The 16,077-nt window shown below is 42.0% G+C and overlaps 1 protein-coding gene across 2 annotated transcripts; it reads left to right on the top strand.

Moving 5' to 3' along the window:
• Positions 1–5,356: 5,356 nt before the first annotated feature.
• On the top strand, positions 5,357–13,563 carry ca6 (carbonic anhydrase VI). 2 transcript variants are annotated; one of them, XM_056274142.1, is made up of 10 exons: positions 5,357–5,533; positions 7,009–7,188; positions 7,314–7,462; positions 8,020–8,115; positions 10,044–10,110; positions 10,412–10,569; positions 11,076–11,202; positions 11,355–11,438; positions 12,129–12,161; positions 12,296–13,563. In XM_056274142.1, the coding sequence occupies exons 1-10, from the start codon at positions 5,377–5,379 to the stop codon at positions 12,913–12,915; spliced, it is 1,671 nt and encodes a 556-aa protein (XP_056130117.1). In that variant the 5' UTR covers positions 5,357–5,376; the 3' UTR covers positions 12,916–13,563. The 2 variants fall into 2 exon arrangements, with proteins under 2 accessions (XP_056130117.1, XP_056130118.1); XM_056274143.1 differs by lacking the exon at positions 7,314–7,462.
• Positions 13,564–16,077: the final 2,514 nt, after the last annotated feature.

The following is a 16,077-nucleotide window of genomic DNA, read 5'->3' as shown; positions in this document are numbered from 1 at the left end:
CAGCGGCAGCACCACCACAGATGTGTAAAACGGCTTTGCCATACAGATGAGAGTTGCTAGCTTGACGCAGTGACCTTGAGACGACGTTCATTGTTTGGCTCTTAGAGAACCAAGTTCGCCATCTGCTGCTGAAATCAGCGAAATGCAATGCATGCGAGTCTATTCCTGGACATGAGTTCATCATGAATATTTCACTAAATCATATAAATTACGTTACCGATGTCATTCAATCTGTAAAAGCTTAGGACAGGGTCAAGTTCAGGTAAAACTAAGTTTGCAACATGTATCTGGTATGACGATGTAGGAACTATACCCATGACCTGTTTCACCAACATCAAGAGGGGAAAAAGACAACATTAAAAAAAAAAAAAAAAAAAAACAGTGATCCAAAAGGCTTAAAAATTTTAAACAGCTCAAATATGGCAAGATAATAGTTTTAGTCAGAAAGGAATGTGCTGTAGAAATATTTACTCTGTCATGCAGCAGTGGCAAGCTATGCTTTTCAATGGTCTTGCTGTGGGACCTCTCGCTTAGGTTCAGATATTATTTACTCTGTTAGCCTTTGAGAACTGCACGCTGAACTGTTGAAATTTCTAAGTATTGTGACACGTATCGGGTAAATTTGCTTAAGACCATCAGCCGGCATATTATATTTTGCAAAATGCTTCCCTAAAATATTTGTCCTTGAGAGAGGGGGATTACAGATTAAACTCCAACTATAGAAGATACAGCTGAAGCTTTACATCCAGGGGAGGCGTTACGAATTTGGGTGTGTTTTGCTCCAACAAAGCCCCAAAAATGTTGACATTTCCATTCTCACCCATATAGTCCATATCATTCTGAGATAAACATAGCTAACTTTTTGTTAACATCTTGAAAAATTTTCCATTTTGATCCATTGGACCGCAGAAGGTGACTGCCAAGGTGTGGTGATGCCTCTTAAAGGATCAAGATATGCATGCGTCTCAGAAACCTGATTGGCAACTATAATGCGTTAAATCTGACCAAACAGCACGCCTAGGGTTTTTGCAATAATGCTGTCAGCCATTAAGACAATGATCCATTTCATAATGCAGTTTAATCCACATTCAAAATAATTGTTAAAAAAAATCCTGAAAAATACAAATAATTCTCCAAAATTCTCATTTTATTCATGGAAGAACGTAATTCTAATGATGTTCGAAGCATCAGTTTTCTCTTATACCTGCATTCATCAAAGTGTTTTCAAAAATGTTTCTTGTGTCAGCTGTCCGAAAGGTCTCACTAATATTGCAGGGTAATGTACGCAACCTCAAGCTGGATGACGTATGCAAAGCTCCCCATGTATACAGGTTTTAAATTACTAGGCTGGTTGTTGTCTGGTTCAATTACACCACGAAACGCTCCAAGACTTTAAAAACTGTGATTTTCCCTGAGGGTAAATGCAAACCTAGTGATTTAGAGATGAGGAAAATACATACCATTCACTTCTAGGTGCTAGAGTATGCAAGCTGGGAGCCAAAGGGGATCAAATCCATGCCTTCTGGAACACATTACTCATTCACAAAACATCATCACATCACTCACACAGGTCAGTGTTGTGTGCACCAGCTGGACTTGCTGAAACTAAAGAGCTCCATTAGTGTTTTTACGGCCAAAACAAAACTAATATATTCTAAAAGTTTACAGACCCAAAGGCAAGTAGTCATTCGAGCCTGGAGGAATCGTGAAGGAAAGAATGTCTGGTTAAATTATGATGGTTGTAATTTAATCAGTTCTTTGCTTGTGGGTCCTCACACATGCAGAGACACACACACACACACACACACACACACACACACACACACACACACACACCAAAAAGGATTCTGGCATTTGCAGTAGGGTGAGCGACGAGTTGTGACTTGTGCATTTCAGCAGGTGATACCTGTTATTCTTTAATTATCTGAATATCTATTTCAATACCCATTTAGGTTATTATTTGCTCAGGGTTGTTTTCACCATCAACCATCTGCAGCGTCAGAATGAGTCTTTCAGCTGGGCTTCTCCCCTTCCAGTATTAGTAGGAGTGACAGAATTACATGACTGCACTTGCATCAGACTTTCCAGTTTTAAGAGATAAACCCTTTGGACTTCCTGATCACCAGTGACTAAGCACGCTCTATTGAGAAAGTGGGGATATAATGAAGCTGAAGATACACAAAAGCAAGATTTACATCTGTTCTGTGGGCAAGTTGGTGGAAACACAGTTTAAGACAGCCAACTGAAACCTAAAATTGTGTAACAAATTCTTTAGTTCCATACAGAAACTGTCCAATATGGTTTGAATAATCACAGAATCTAAACTATATTACCAGTAATCTATAACCCAACACTCATTATTAACATTTCACTGATTAGATAAGATGAAAATTTACCAAAAAACATAAAAAAGCACATAAATAGTCTACATTCACACCAAATGACACTGGTAAGAGTGGACATATCCCACAAATTGATGTGACTGATATTCATTATTCTATGAGGATTATGATTATAATTATTACTATTATTTATTATTATTATTATTAATATCGTTATACAAATTTCCTTTAGCTTCATGCCATAATACAACATAATAACCAGGCCCATTCCTTGGGCCTAGGGTTAGAATGAGGTAGAAGTCTATTTGATGGATAGTGCCTCTCTTAGGATATGAGATGTTCCAAGTAGTGCGATCTTCTATAGTTCTTGTTTTCTGATGTTACCCGGGATCCGTTGGGTGTATCTCTCCATCCCTTTTTTTTTTTACAAGTCCCAGAGTTCCTATCACTACTGGTATTGTTGTGGTTTTCATTCCCCACATTCGTTCAATCTCGATTTCAAGGTCTTTATATTTCGACAGTTTTTCAGTTATGTTTACTGAGGTGCTCCTTTCAGTCGGGATGGACATGTCGATGAGTAGGCAGCTTTTTTCTTTTTTGTTCTTGATGATGATGTCTGGTCTGTTGGCCTTTATCTCACGATTTGTCTGTATTGGCATGTCCCATAAGATTGTGATGTCGTCTTTTTCAGTTACTGTTTGGGGCTCGTACTCGTACCATTTTTCTTTTGTGTTGATGCTGAATTCGTTGCAGATGTTCCAGTGCAGGTATGTGGCGGCCTTGTTGTGTCTTTGTAGGTATTCAGTTTTAGCCAGCTCAGGGCACCCTGCCACGATATGGTCAATGGTTTCCTGGAATTGACCACACATCCTGCATGCTGGGTCTGTGCCATCTTTGAAGATTTTGCTCCGGTAATAACTGGTCTTGATGGCCTGGTCTTGGGCAGCGATGATAAAGCCCTCTGTTTGGAATTTCAGCCCAGCTACTTTGAGCCATTGGTTGGTCATATGTTGGTCTCACCTACTCTTTTTGGGTATTGCCCATGGATTTGTTTCCCTTCCCATTTTTTGTTTCATTTGTTCTTGGGCGTGACACTTGGCTTTTTGTTTGACTTTTCGGGTGTGGATGGTTGGAGCTTCATTTTCAGGTTGCAGTGTTTCAGGGAGGTTGAGCTCTCTTCTGAACATTGCGGCTTGGTTAGCTACGAAGTACTTTTTGTTTTGTTTTTCATGCTCTCTAGCAATCATGAGAAGGGGTCATTTTTGGGGTTAAGGTAAGTATCTATCTAGGCCTGTTGTTGTTGTTTTGTAGGCAGTTTCCAGTTGGATTAGACCCCTGCCACCCTCGTTTCTGGGGAGGTACAATCTATCCACATCGGATTTTGGGTGGTGCATCCTCTCTAAGGTGAGTATTTTTCTTGTTTTTCTGTCTCTTCTAGTTTCCGGTCGATGATGTTGAAGCTGTAAGTTACGACTGGTGTAGCCAGGGTGTTGATGGCTTCCATTCGGTTGGATGCATTGAGTTCGGATTTTGTTATTATTATTACTATTATTATAGGGTAATCTCAATAGCAACATACACTGATGAGCCAAAACATTATCACTCACAGGTGAACCAACTAACACTGATGATCTCCACACAAGGGCACATATCAAGGTCTGGGTAGATTAGATAGTAAACAAACAATCAGTTCTCATAGTCAATGTGTTGAATGCAGGAGAAATAGGCAAGAGTAAAGATCTGAGTGACTTTGACAAGGGCCAAATTGTTATGGCCAGACGACTGGGACAGAGCATTTCTGAAATGGCAAGGCTTGTGGGCTGCTCTCAGTTAGCAATAGTGAGTACCTATTGACTGTGGGCCGAGGGACAAACCACAAACTGGAAACAGGGTGTTGGGCGCCAAAGGCTCATCAATGGGTGAGGGCAACGAAGGCTATCCCGTCTGGTCTGAACCAACACAAGGACTACTGTGGCACAAGTCACAGAAAGTTTTAATGATGGTTATGGGAGGAATGTGTCACAACACACAGCGCATCGCACCCTGCTGCATGTGGGGCTGTGTAGCCGCAGACCAGTCAGAGTGTCCATGATGACCCCTGTCCACCATCAAAAGTGCCTACAATGGGCATGTGAGTGTCAGAACTGGACCTTGAAGCAGTGGAAGAAGGTTGCCAGGTCCAGTGATGCCTGCTTTCTTTTAGATCACATGGATGTGTGTGCTGTTTACCTGGGGACGTGATGTCACGAGGATGCACTGTGGGAAGACGGCAAGCCAGTGGAGGGACTGTGATACTCTGGGCAATGTTCTGCTGGGAAACCCTGGGTCCAGCCATTCATGTGGACATCAATTTGACACGTGCCACCTACATTAACATCGTTGCAGACCAGGTACACACCTTCATGGCAATATTCCCTGATGGCAGTGGCCTCTTTCAGCAGGACAATGCGCCCTGCCTCCGTGCACACATTGTTTGGAGATGGTTTGAGGAACATGATGAAGAGTTCAAGATGTTGCCCTGGCTTTCAAATTCTCCAATCTCAATCGGATTGAGGATCTGTGGGTTGTGCTGGACCGACAAGTCTGATCCATGGAGGTACCACCTCGTAATTTACAGAACTTGAAGGATTTACAACTAATGTTTTGGTGCCAGATACCACAGGACACCTTCAGGGGTCTTGTAGAGTCCATGCCTCGGTGGGTCGGTGCTGTTTTGGCAGCACACGGAGGACCAACGGACAACAGCACATTAGGAGGCAGGTGGTCATAATGTTTTGGCTCATCAGTGTATACCTCTGCATCGGGCCATCTCAACCTCACACACCTCCACATCCAAGAAAGGCAAGGGAGAGCGTATGGCGGGGGGGGGGGGGAATGAGGTAAGCTTTTCCTGTGTGGTTAAAAAAAAAAAAACAACGCATAAATGTTTACATCATCGATTTGTGATTACGGTTTTTAATCTTGCAACACAGAGTAGCTGGGAAGAGCTTGGCCCGAGGGCGTTGTCAGCCCAAGTTTCAACACCTCCTTTCACATGAGACGGCAGCGAGGGAAGCGCAGAGTCTCTCTACAAGCCGTGCGTACAGGGAGTCCCATTACAATGGAGCTCCTCGCCGCTTCTCTCCACCTCCTTCTCATCACTGTTGCTGTTGCAGAATTGCCGCACGACGGCATACACTGGACCTATAGAGGTAAGGCTTTTTAACAAGCACGTACGTGTTATCAATATTTCTTCTTCTTCATTTGTCATCGGCAATGCATGCGCAACGAGAACCGATCTTAATGATATACATCAGGTCAACTTCTGCCCGGTAAACGAACGATTATCCTGGAGAAGAAGAAGAAAAAAATGTGTGCAGTATGATAAATGTTGGGTTTTTTTCTTCCGTTTACTTTATTTTTCGGTAAAAAAAAAAGAAAAAGAAAAAGAAAAACTCAAGCAATCTATCCGGATACATTGTGGCGCGTTATTTTCGTTGACTACAAACTACCCATGTTTCTTACTGTACATCGTGATGTTCCGTGGGACATTTGTCTCCTTTTGATATTGAAGTGTTATGTTGACGAAATACGTGGCACAACTGGTCAAACTTTAGTTAGCCTGCACCGGGGGTGTCGTGGACGCGCACAGAGTGGTGAGAAATAGTTGGGTCACTTCGTGATCCAACTTGTGGCTGCATGACTGAAGTGGTGCACGACGTGTTTTAATACCTTGCATCAGTCTTGGAAGAGGTAGTCAGACATTTCTATTAAAGCAAAATGTATATAAGTACTTTACTGTATTAAAAGTAAAAGTAGGCTACTTGTCATATTCAGTGTCCTGATGTAACAGAGCCTATGATATGGGTTAAAGTATGGCAGCTGTACCTCTTACCTGCAGATGAGTGGTAATGCATAACCTGATTACAATTGACAAGAAGAAAAGAGTAGAGGTAGTGTCACAGAAATGTGTAGGTATCAATCAAGTTGCATTTTTTATGAATCATTGATGTGCATTTCTAAATCAGGAAGCCTTTTATGTTTGATAAATCCAGTCCATATAATCCAGAACTAATACCACAAACCAAATTCCCGCTGGCGAACACTGACGAGTGAATCACAATGAGATGTTTTTCTCCAAGTTGACAGTGACTTCCAATTGGGCAAAAGAAAAGATTGCTAACAAACCCTGTAAACAATGATTTAATTGAAGTTTGATCTTACTTCTTTCTTTTAGAACATTTTAATTACCTGTCTGATTCACAGAAAGTTGAATCAGTTCATCTAGACACAACGTTTATTGGGAGAAACGTTTCATCACTCGTCTATATCAGTCTAAACTGACTGCGGGTATCCCCACCCTTATAAACAGCACAGTTGCATAATGAACGAGTGTACTCTACATTCACCGGCCACTTTATTAGGCACACCTGTCCAACTGCTCGTTAACGCAAATTTCTAATCAGCCAATCACATGGCAGCAACTCAATGCATTTAGGCATGTAGACATGGTCAAGACGATCTGCTGCAGTTCAAACCGAGCATCAGAATGGGGAAGAAAGGTGATTTAAGTGACTTTGAACGTGGCATGGTTGTTGGAGCCAGACGGGCACCAACAACTGCCTTACAGTGTTTACTTTTCTTGCTCATAATTTGTTCAATTTCTTTTTCCTCACACTGGATATAGAGGGGGCCTTGGATCAAGTCCATTGGCCGATGAAATATCCCGCATGTGGTGGGAAGAAACAGTCACCTATTGACATCCAACGGCGGAACGTCCGCCATAATCCTCGCATGTTGCAGCTGGAGCTGAGTGGATATGATGCCCAGAGAGGGAATTTCCTCATGTTCAACAATGGGCACTCTGGTATGAAAAACCTCAGATATCATAGTGATGAGTGTGTCTGACTCTGAAGTTGTGTACTTTGTGCAAAAATCAAATTAGATGCAGACCTTTTACTTACTCATTTATTATCTTCCTTTTTTTATCAGTGCAAATTAACCTGCCTCCCACTATGGTGATCACCAAGGGGCTCCCTGGTCGTTACACTGCAGTCCAGATGCACCTCCATTGGGGTGGCTGGGACCTGGAGGCCAGTGGGGCAGAGCACACATTAGACGGCATCCGTTACATGGCAGAGGTTGGCTAGAAAATAGCATCTTAGGACCTTTATCAACATATGGATATAATCGTTTTGCTACACCCCATTGCTGGTACAACAGTGCAGAGGTGACAGTCTGACAAATTATGATGCAGACATCTTCCTCTGCATTAAAATGTTTTAGTTTTACTCTGAGTATATGCCACTGTTCATGACATTAGATGGGGATATTCTTGTTGAAATCAGCTACCTTAATTCATTCCGCTAACAAAGAACCAAAATTCATCCTACCAGATAACACAATAATCTAGTACCTATTTTCCTTTTTAATGTTTCATGTATTGCCTCTGTATTGTACAACCGTTTTCCTGCACAAAACAAAGAGAACTATTAAATAAATGAGCTCACTTCTTGCTCCCACCCATCCCATCCCCACTTTAGTAAAAGTTTGAATGCAGGTGAAATTTGACCAGCTTTTGTACTGCTAGTAGATGTTCTGCCTCTCTCCAAAGACTTGGTTTTAAGTTAAATGAAAAGCAGTTGAGTGGATAAAGTTTGGCAGCTAACTTGAATTCAATTTCCTCCCTGCCTTTCAGCTCCATGTTGTCCATTACAATTCTGGAAAGTACAAGAGCTTTATTGAAGCCAGAGATAAACCTGATGGGCTGGCAGTACTTGCATTTTTCTATGAGGTAGAGTATGCCACTTTAATTTTGTTTTATTTTCATGTTGTACCCATTTGCATGCTGTCTGTTTTTTTTCTTAACCAATCAATGGTTTAAAGCAGCTGTAGACAACATTTAGTTTTTCCAAGTGGTATTATTTTTGTTTGCACCACTGTTGCAAAGACAACCAGATCGCTTTCTGTTTATTAGCAGCCTGGCTACTGTCCAAAGCAAGAAACAACTGTAAGAATCCCGACTTGAACTAGAAACCTCAATTTCAGTGCTATGATGAAGATGGAGTAAAGCATCCGGTAGTATTTTTTAAGTAGGCAGGTTGTGTTACTTACTGATACAGTAGAAAGAATGTCAACTGAATGTTGGTATGGAACCCTCTCAAGTCCCTGGTGTTGTATCAAACTTTGCTTCCCCATCGAGATCATTTTCCCTCGACCCAGTGTTCGACACAACACCGGGACGCTTGATTAACCTAACCTCAACCGATAGTGAAACTTTTTCTATGAGAATGCTTTCTTCTGGCTAGGGGGAAACAGATCTCGACAGGAAACAGTTCAATACAACACCGGAGCGCTCTCCATTGAGTGAATGCCCGTCCAAGGCTCACTCTTGTTTTACCTCTGTTTCTATCACTCTCCCTCTTTACCTTCTTTGCCTCATCCATCAACGGGGTTCTTTTTCTCATGCTGGGTAGAGTTTCCACTCTACCTTTGGTTATTCCACCATCTGCCAATCCCGCTACTGGGCATAGCTACCGGGAGAAACGAAAGCACTATCATCTTCCTATTTTGGTTGCACACTGGTTGATGCACTTTGTTTATGCCATAAATGGAGCCTTCATTTTCCCACGAGATTGTACCCGGTGGCAGCCAGAATTGCATAGTGAAAGCGAGACTTATAGGGGACCAATCTAAAAGCCGATGGTGTTATTATTCTGTAGCCATTACACTGTGCAATCAACATTTACTTCATAATGGTAAGTGAAAGCAAACACGTCTACTGCCACTTTAACATCTAGAGAAGGTAAAGCTATTTCGGATGTCTGACCATTACGGCTATCATTGTTCAAAATATTAACAATATAACCTCACAAATGACACAAAACCTTTGTGGTAGAAATGGACCAGTTGCTAAATGATCTGGTCCAGTGTATGGTACCATAGCAGTATCAGTTACCCATGCCAGTAGCAGGCTCTATTGTTACAGTGCGGTTTCTTATTGAACAAGTCTTTGGTCCCAGAGGAATGTCTACAGTCATGGGTGGCACTCTACTGTGAGAGGTCATTGTTGTGGGGTATTGTGATAGGAATCCACCTTGATAACAGTGTAATGTGGCTCAGAGGCACTGATGTGTTTCTGCCCAAAAGATAGTTCAGTGAGGGCTTCTGGTTTACTGGGATGTCAGTTGAAACCCTACAGTTGAGTTAAAGGTTATCGATCAATCAATGGATCGATCAAATCTTTCAATAGACAAAAATTAACGCATATAGCATATTTTGTACGTAAAAATACAACGCAGTGCACTTTACACTAGAACAGATAAATACATAAAAATAGAATATACACATACAATACACATTTATGCAAAATGTTGTAAGTTGTCAATAGTAATATCCATGCCAGTTCTTTTGCACACCTACATTCAACAGACCCATTAATGTTATTAGCTGCAGCTGTGTTTATCCTGCTATGCTTACATCACACAGTACCAAGACCAACCTGACATTATTTTAACCTTTACATGGTGTTCAACCTGTAAATGGCAGCAGACTTACTAAAATGGTCTGGTGTCTAGTTAATCTTTAATGCCTGTTCACTATACTGATCAATGTATCCCCAACAATGGCAGTGAAATAGAGTAATGCAATGCTCTCGCCTTAAATAATGTGAGAGAGCAGTTCAACTTGATGTTGTTTGACATTGTCTCATCACATTTCCAGGATGGGCATTTTGAAAACACCTATTACAGTGATTTCATCTCCAACTTGGCCAGAGTCAAGTATGCAGGTGAGTTACGCTGCTGGGCTGGAATTGACTGCTGAAGTTGTGGAAGTAGTATTTGCAGTTGCTTTTTCAGTCTAACAAGTCTTCTGAAGGACCGTGGGCAGGCCACTTACCTGACTCTTTATTCATATGTACTTAATTTATTTAGAACACTGGAAAGCTGGAGTCTTTCCCATCTGGAAAATTTCCGTCAGAATTCAGTCCTAGGCCAGAAGGGTGTGCGTGTGGCTCTGGAGCCAGTGGATATAACAGGTTTCTGTGGTCCACACGGTTTAACTTTTTTTTTTTAATATTATCCTTACAGGTCAGGCAATAAATATATCCAACATCAATGTGCGCTCAATGCTCCCTGAGAACCTCAACCATTTCTTCAGATATCAGGGCTCCCTCACCACTCCTCCTTGCTATGAGAGCATCCTCTGGACTGTATTCGATACACCCATCACTCTCTCCCACAACCAGGTACAGAAGACTATTATTGTATCAATATATATCATTATAATAAGAGTCTTGTAAAACAACTGTTTAAGAAAAGTGGCAAGTGTTTTCAAAATTATTGTTGACAGGAGTGCAAAGCCTTTATGGGTAACTGTTTAAATTATTAGCTTTCTTAAGTCATTTGCTTATAAACTCTTAACATTTAGACAACAAAATCATTAAAATTTTATGAAGACTGCTTGCCAACTTTGATTTGGCATTTCTCAAAAATAATTACTTAGTGTTTTTGAATGGCACTTTTCATATGGAAAATCTACTGTGAATCTCAATGTTAGATGCTACCTGACAAATGTGCTCTTCTGGTAAGAACTCCATCCATCAACCTGCTGTCTAATCTGTCAACTGTTACTGCTTTTGCGCACTTGCAGAAAATTTAAGGGAACAGAGACTTACCAGAAAAATAACAGCCCTATGCTGATGATGTTGCAGTGTTGAATGATTCGCATCTTATCTGATCTCCTCATGTTTAGATCAGGAAGTTGGAGAGTACCCTGATGGACATTGACAACAAGACCCTGTGGAATGACTACCGGATGGCGCAGCCACTCAATGACCGCATTGTAGAGTCTTCATTTCTACCACGCCTTGGGAAAGGAAGTATGTAGCTCTTAAAAAAGCAATTGCAGTTGATACACCTCGGGATTGAACAAGAGTCTTGTTACACTGGCATGTGTGTTTCCTGCTTTTTATAACATTATTTTCAAATCAGTAATTCAGATACAATTTTTTTTCCCCCTCTATCTGTTCAGCATTTTGTCGGCAAGATGAAATTGAATCCAAGCTCCTAAGGATAGAGAGTTTGATAGCGTCTGTTGGAAAACACATTCAGTCCGGTGAGTATAAAGAAATGAGAGTTTGATAAAGTCTGATGGGGAAAAATACATTTTAAACAGGAGTGTGCTGTTAGGGCATCTGGGTGGGGTACCGGTATTCCAGTGCCTACCAATATAGGGATCACCGGTTCGAATCCCCGTGTTACCTCCGGCTTGGTCGGGTGTCCCTACAGACACAATTGGCCGTGTCTGTGGGTGGGAAGCTGGATATGGGTATGTGTCCTGGTCACTGCACTAGCGCCTCCTCTGGTCGGTCAGGGCGCCTGTCCGGGGGTACTGGGGGGAATAGCATGATCCTCCCATGCGCTACGTCCCCCTGGTGAAACTCCTCACTGTCGGGGGGGAAAAGAAGTGGCTAGTGACTCCATGTATCGGACGAGATGCGGTAGTCTCCAGCCCTCCCTGGATCAGCAGAGGGGGTGGAGCAGCGACCACTCGGAAGAGTGGGATAATTGGCCAAGTACAGTTGGGGAGAAGAAAATGGGGAACCCCCCCCCCAAAAAAAACAAAACAAAGCAGTGCGCTGTTATATCTCACCCTAAACTTTGCAACAGATCGCTGAATGTTAAACGAAACTACAGGTATTGTTTTATTTCATATTTGCAGATCTATTGTTTTCTATAAACAATGGATATGTAGTACTTTATTGAATGGTTGAATGTGGTTTTTCGTTTTTTTTGTCCACTTTAGATGGAATTCAGGACTCTAGGACCTCCAGGAATGGTGAGTGGTTGGTTGGCATTAATATTCCTGTTTGAGAGCTACCTTACACTAATTTGTAAATGTGTATGTATCAAGAGGGAATGTCATGTTCTCTTGCTCTACAGTCTCAACCTCAGCTTTCTTGTCTTCCTTAGGACCTCAGGCTTTGTCAAAACTGGTTCTCAACTTCCCAGAGAGGAATGCAGGCAGCTACGCCCTGGTCCGCCTTGATCACCCTATGAATCTTCACTCCTTCACTGTCTGCATGCATGTCCGGCCTCAGCCTGGCGGTATCCACACTGTCCTCTCCTACTCCAGTGCTGGCATCGACAATGAGCTGATGATCACCATTGGTTATGAAGTGGGGCTCTGGATCGGCAATGAATTTGTCAACCTGCCTCACAAGTTCCAGTCTCATGACTGGACAAACTACTGCATCACCTGGTCATCCCACAAAGGAGAGGCGGAACTCTGGATCAATGGTGTGGTAGGGGAGGAGCAGTACCTGAAAGGTGGGTATTCGCTGAACCCTGGGGGCGTGTTCATCCTGGGCAAGGACCAGGATGGCTTTCTGGGCATCTCTGACTCGGACGCCTTTGTGGGTAAGATGACCGACGTCAATGTGTGGGACTATGTGTTAAGCACGGCGGAGATTCATGAACAGATGTCATGTGACAGGAACAGCACTGTGATAGGTAATGTGCTCAGCTGGGGCGCCTCCCCGCTCAGCCTGTATGGAGGGGTGCAACTGGAGAATGATTACAGGTGTCCCTGAAGACTCCTTATACCTTCGCTGGTTCTGTGAGCTTTGAAATGCCATTATATGATTCAGTGGTTTCATAGTTGTCGAATAATCTATACCTTATACTATCATGTGTCCTCTTTTAAGACCAAATGAAAATCTTACTTTTTTTAGGCTAGATTTTGGCTCATTTTTGTCTTATGCATTGTTTTTTTCTTGCTGTTTTTCTCTTCAGTTGAATTACATCTGCTGTATTTATTCTTTTTTTTGTATTTTCTTTTAATGTTTGAAGCACTTTTGCTTGTATGCGACAAGTGCTATAAGAATAAAGTTAAAATATCATTACCAAAATGTCAGTGCTGATAGTGGTAACAAGACCCTGCTCATGAAATTATTGATAACAAATATCTTTGACACAGCAGTAGTTTTTTGCACAAAAGCAAATCAACATTATCCATCACAGCGTCAGGCCTGTATTGCATTCACATGTTTGTGTCATTAATAAATATCTACAAGCACTGTGTTGGTTCAGTTATTGACTTGAAGACTTAACCTAAGGTTTACTTACTTACTCTAGTTTATGTTTACTTACATTTACTTAAGGTGTACTTACTTACTCTAGTGGCATTAACTGTAGATTGCAAGTCCATACAGAGATGTATAATAATAATAAAAAAAGGTTTGGAGAAATTATTTTATGTATCCAGTCTATTATGGAGCAACGCCCTGCGAAAGGGGAAGCTTCCTCTCCTCTGAATGCACTCATTTTTCTTCACAAGACACTGACCCTTATTACATCCTCTTTACTTCCTTTCAGTGGCCAATCCCCATCACCCAGCTTGATCTCCACTTTGTTCTTCTTCATGAAAATCTGGTTGACCTCCAGGAAGGTCTTGCTCTTGGTCTCGGGGACCACCAGCCAGATGTAGACCAGTATGGCCAGGCAGACGATGGAAAAAATAATGAAGCTGTAGGGACCAAGGCCTCTCTGGAGAGATCAGTAGGTTCTCAAGATTAAATGTGCTCTGCGTAGTATGGCGCTTTCTCATCAGATTCTTATTGAGAGTTTTAGAGACCAACTACAGATAAAAAGTACACAATACAGGCAATGGATTTAAGATAACAAATAGATGAAGTGGTCACTCATCAAAAGAGAGTCTAGAATTCACTAGTAGCTTGCTTGTGTTCAAGCCACAGGTTACATTGGACATTATGTTGGTTACCATGGCAACATTGTCACTGGCCGTGGGAAAGTAATAACATCCAGTGTGTTGCTTTTTCCTGTTCCTGTTGAGTTGCTTGTAAAAATAAACGTGAGTTCTCCACTCATATCAACCTTTGAACATGTGTAGAGTCGTTTGCCTCTCCTCTTGCACACTGGTGACTCCTATTCACTCTCACAGAAAGTTGAATCAATTCATCTGGACACAACGTTTATTATCCAGATGAACTGATTCAACTTTCTGTGATTTTCTTACCTGGATTATTGACCATGCATCAAGACCTGTTCACTCAGACCTTTCTGGAGTTCTAGAACATGTCAACCAACACAGAAGTGCTGAAATTGCCCGAATTTTGGGATGGAATGCTGCCACATGGTTCGCACAAGCTGAAGCACAGTTTGCTGTCAGAGAAATAACAGCGGAGGACACCTAATATTTCTACATTGTCACTTCCCTCAGCAGCTCCACTGCCGCATGAGTGGTGAGTCTGATAGAGCAACCACCTGCTCTCAACAAATATACAGTATATATTCATCAGTCACCACAAAACATGGAGTGGAACATTACATATCCACCACTGGTCCACCTGTTTACACCCGGGCTCAGCGTCTGGACCCTAACAAATTGGCTGTTGCTAAGGCAGAATTCAACTCCACGGAATGTCTGGGCATCATTCGCCAATCAAACAGGCCCTGGGCTTCACCCCTGCACCTGGTTCTCAAAGCCAATTGTGGCTTGCGGCCGTGCGGTGACTACAGGCGCCTGAACAATGTGACTGCCCCAGACCGCTACCCTGTCCCACATATAAAAGACTTTTCAGCCCATCTGGCTGGCAAGTCTATTTTTTCAAAACCACTGCTACCATCAAGTGCCTGTTCACCCCCCCTCCCCCCAATATATATATATATATATATATATATATATATATATATATATATATATATACACTACCGTTCAAAAGTTTGGGATCACCCAAACAATTTCGTGTTTTCCATGAAAAGTCACACTTATTCACCACCATATGTTGTGAAATGAATAGAAAATAGAGTCAAGACATTGACAAGGTTAGAAATAATGATTTGTATTTGAAATAAGATTTTTTTTACATCAAACTTTGCTTTCGTCAAAGAATCCTCCATTTGCAGCAATTACAGCATTGCAGACCTTTGGCATTCTAGCTGTTAATTTGTTGAGGTAATCTGGAGAAATTGCACCCCACGCTTCCAGAAGCAGCTCCCACAAGTTGGATTGGTTGGATGGGCACTTCTTTGAGCAGATTGAGTTTCTGGAGCATCACATTTGTGGGGTCAATTAAACGCTCAAAATGGCCAGAAAAAGAGAACTTTCATCTGAAACTCGACAGTCTATTCTTGTTCTTAGAAATGAAGGCTATTCCATGCGAGAAATTGCTAAGAATTTGAAGATTTCCTACACCGGTGTGTACTACTCCCTTCAGAGGACAGCACAAACAGGCTCTAACAGGTACTATTTAATGAAGATGCCAGTTGGGGACCTGTGAGGCGTCTGTTTCTCAAACTAGAGACTCTAATGTACTTATCTTCTTGCTCAGTTGTGCAACGCGGCCTCCCACTTCTTTTTCTACTCTGGTTAGAGCCTGTTTGTGCTGTCCTCTGAAGGGAGTAGTACACACCGGTGTAGGAAATCTTCAATTTCTTAGCAATTTCTCGCATGGAATAGCCTTCATTTCTAAGAACAAGAATAGACTGTCGAGTTTCAGATGAAAGTTCTCTTTTTCTGGCCATTTTGAGCGTTTAATTGACCCCACAAATGTGATGCTCCAGAAACTCAATCTGCTCAAAGAAGTGCCCATCCAACCAATCCAACTTGTGGGAGGTGCTTCTGGAAGCGTGGGGTGCAATTTCTCCAGATTACCTCAACAAATTAACAGCTAGAATGCCAAAGGTCTGCAATGCTGTAATTGCTGCAAATGGAGGATTCTTTGACGAAAGCA

Source organism: Lampris incognitus, chromosome 2 (assembly GCF_029633865.1).
Source record: "Lampris incognitus isolate fLamInc1 chromosome 2, fLamInc1.hap2, whole genome shotgun sequence".
Classification (NCBI taxonomy): Eukaryota; Metazoa; Chordata; class Actinopteri; order Lampriformes; family Lampridae; genus Lampris; species Lampris incognitus.
This window is presented reverse-complemented; position numbering and strand designations above follow the sequence as displayed.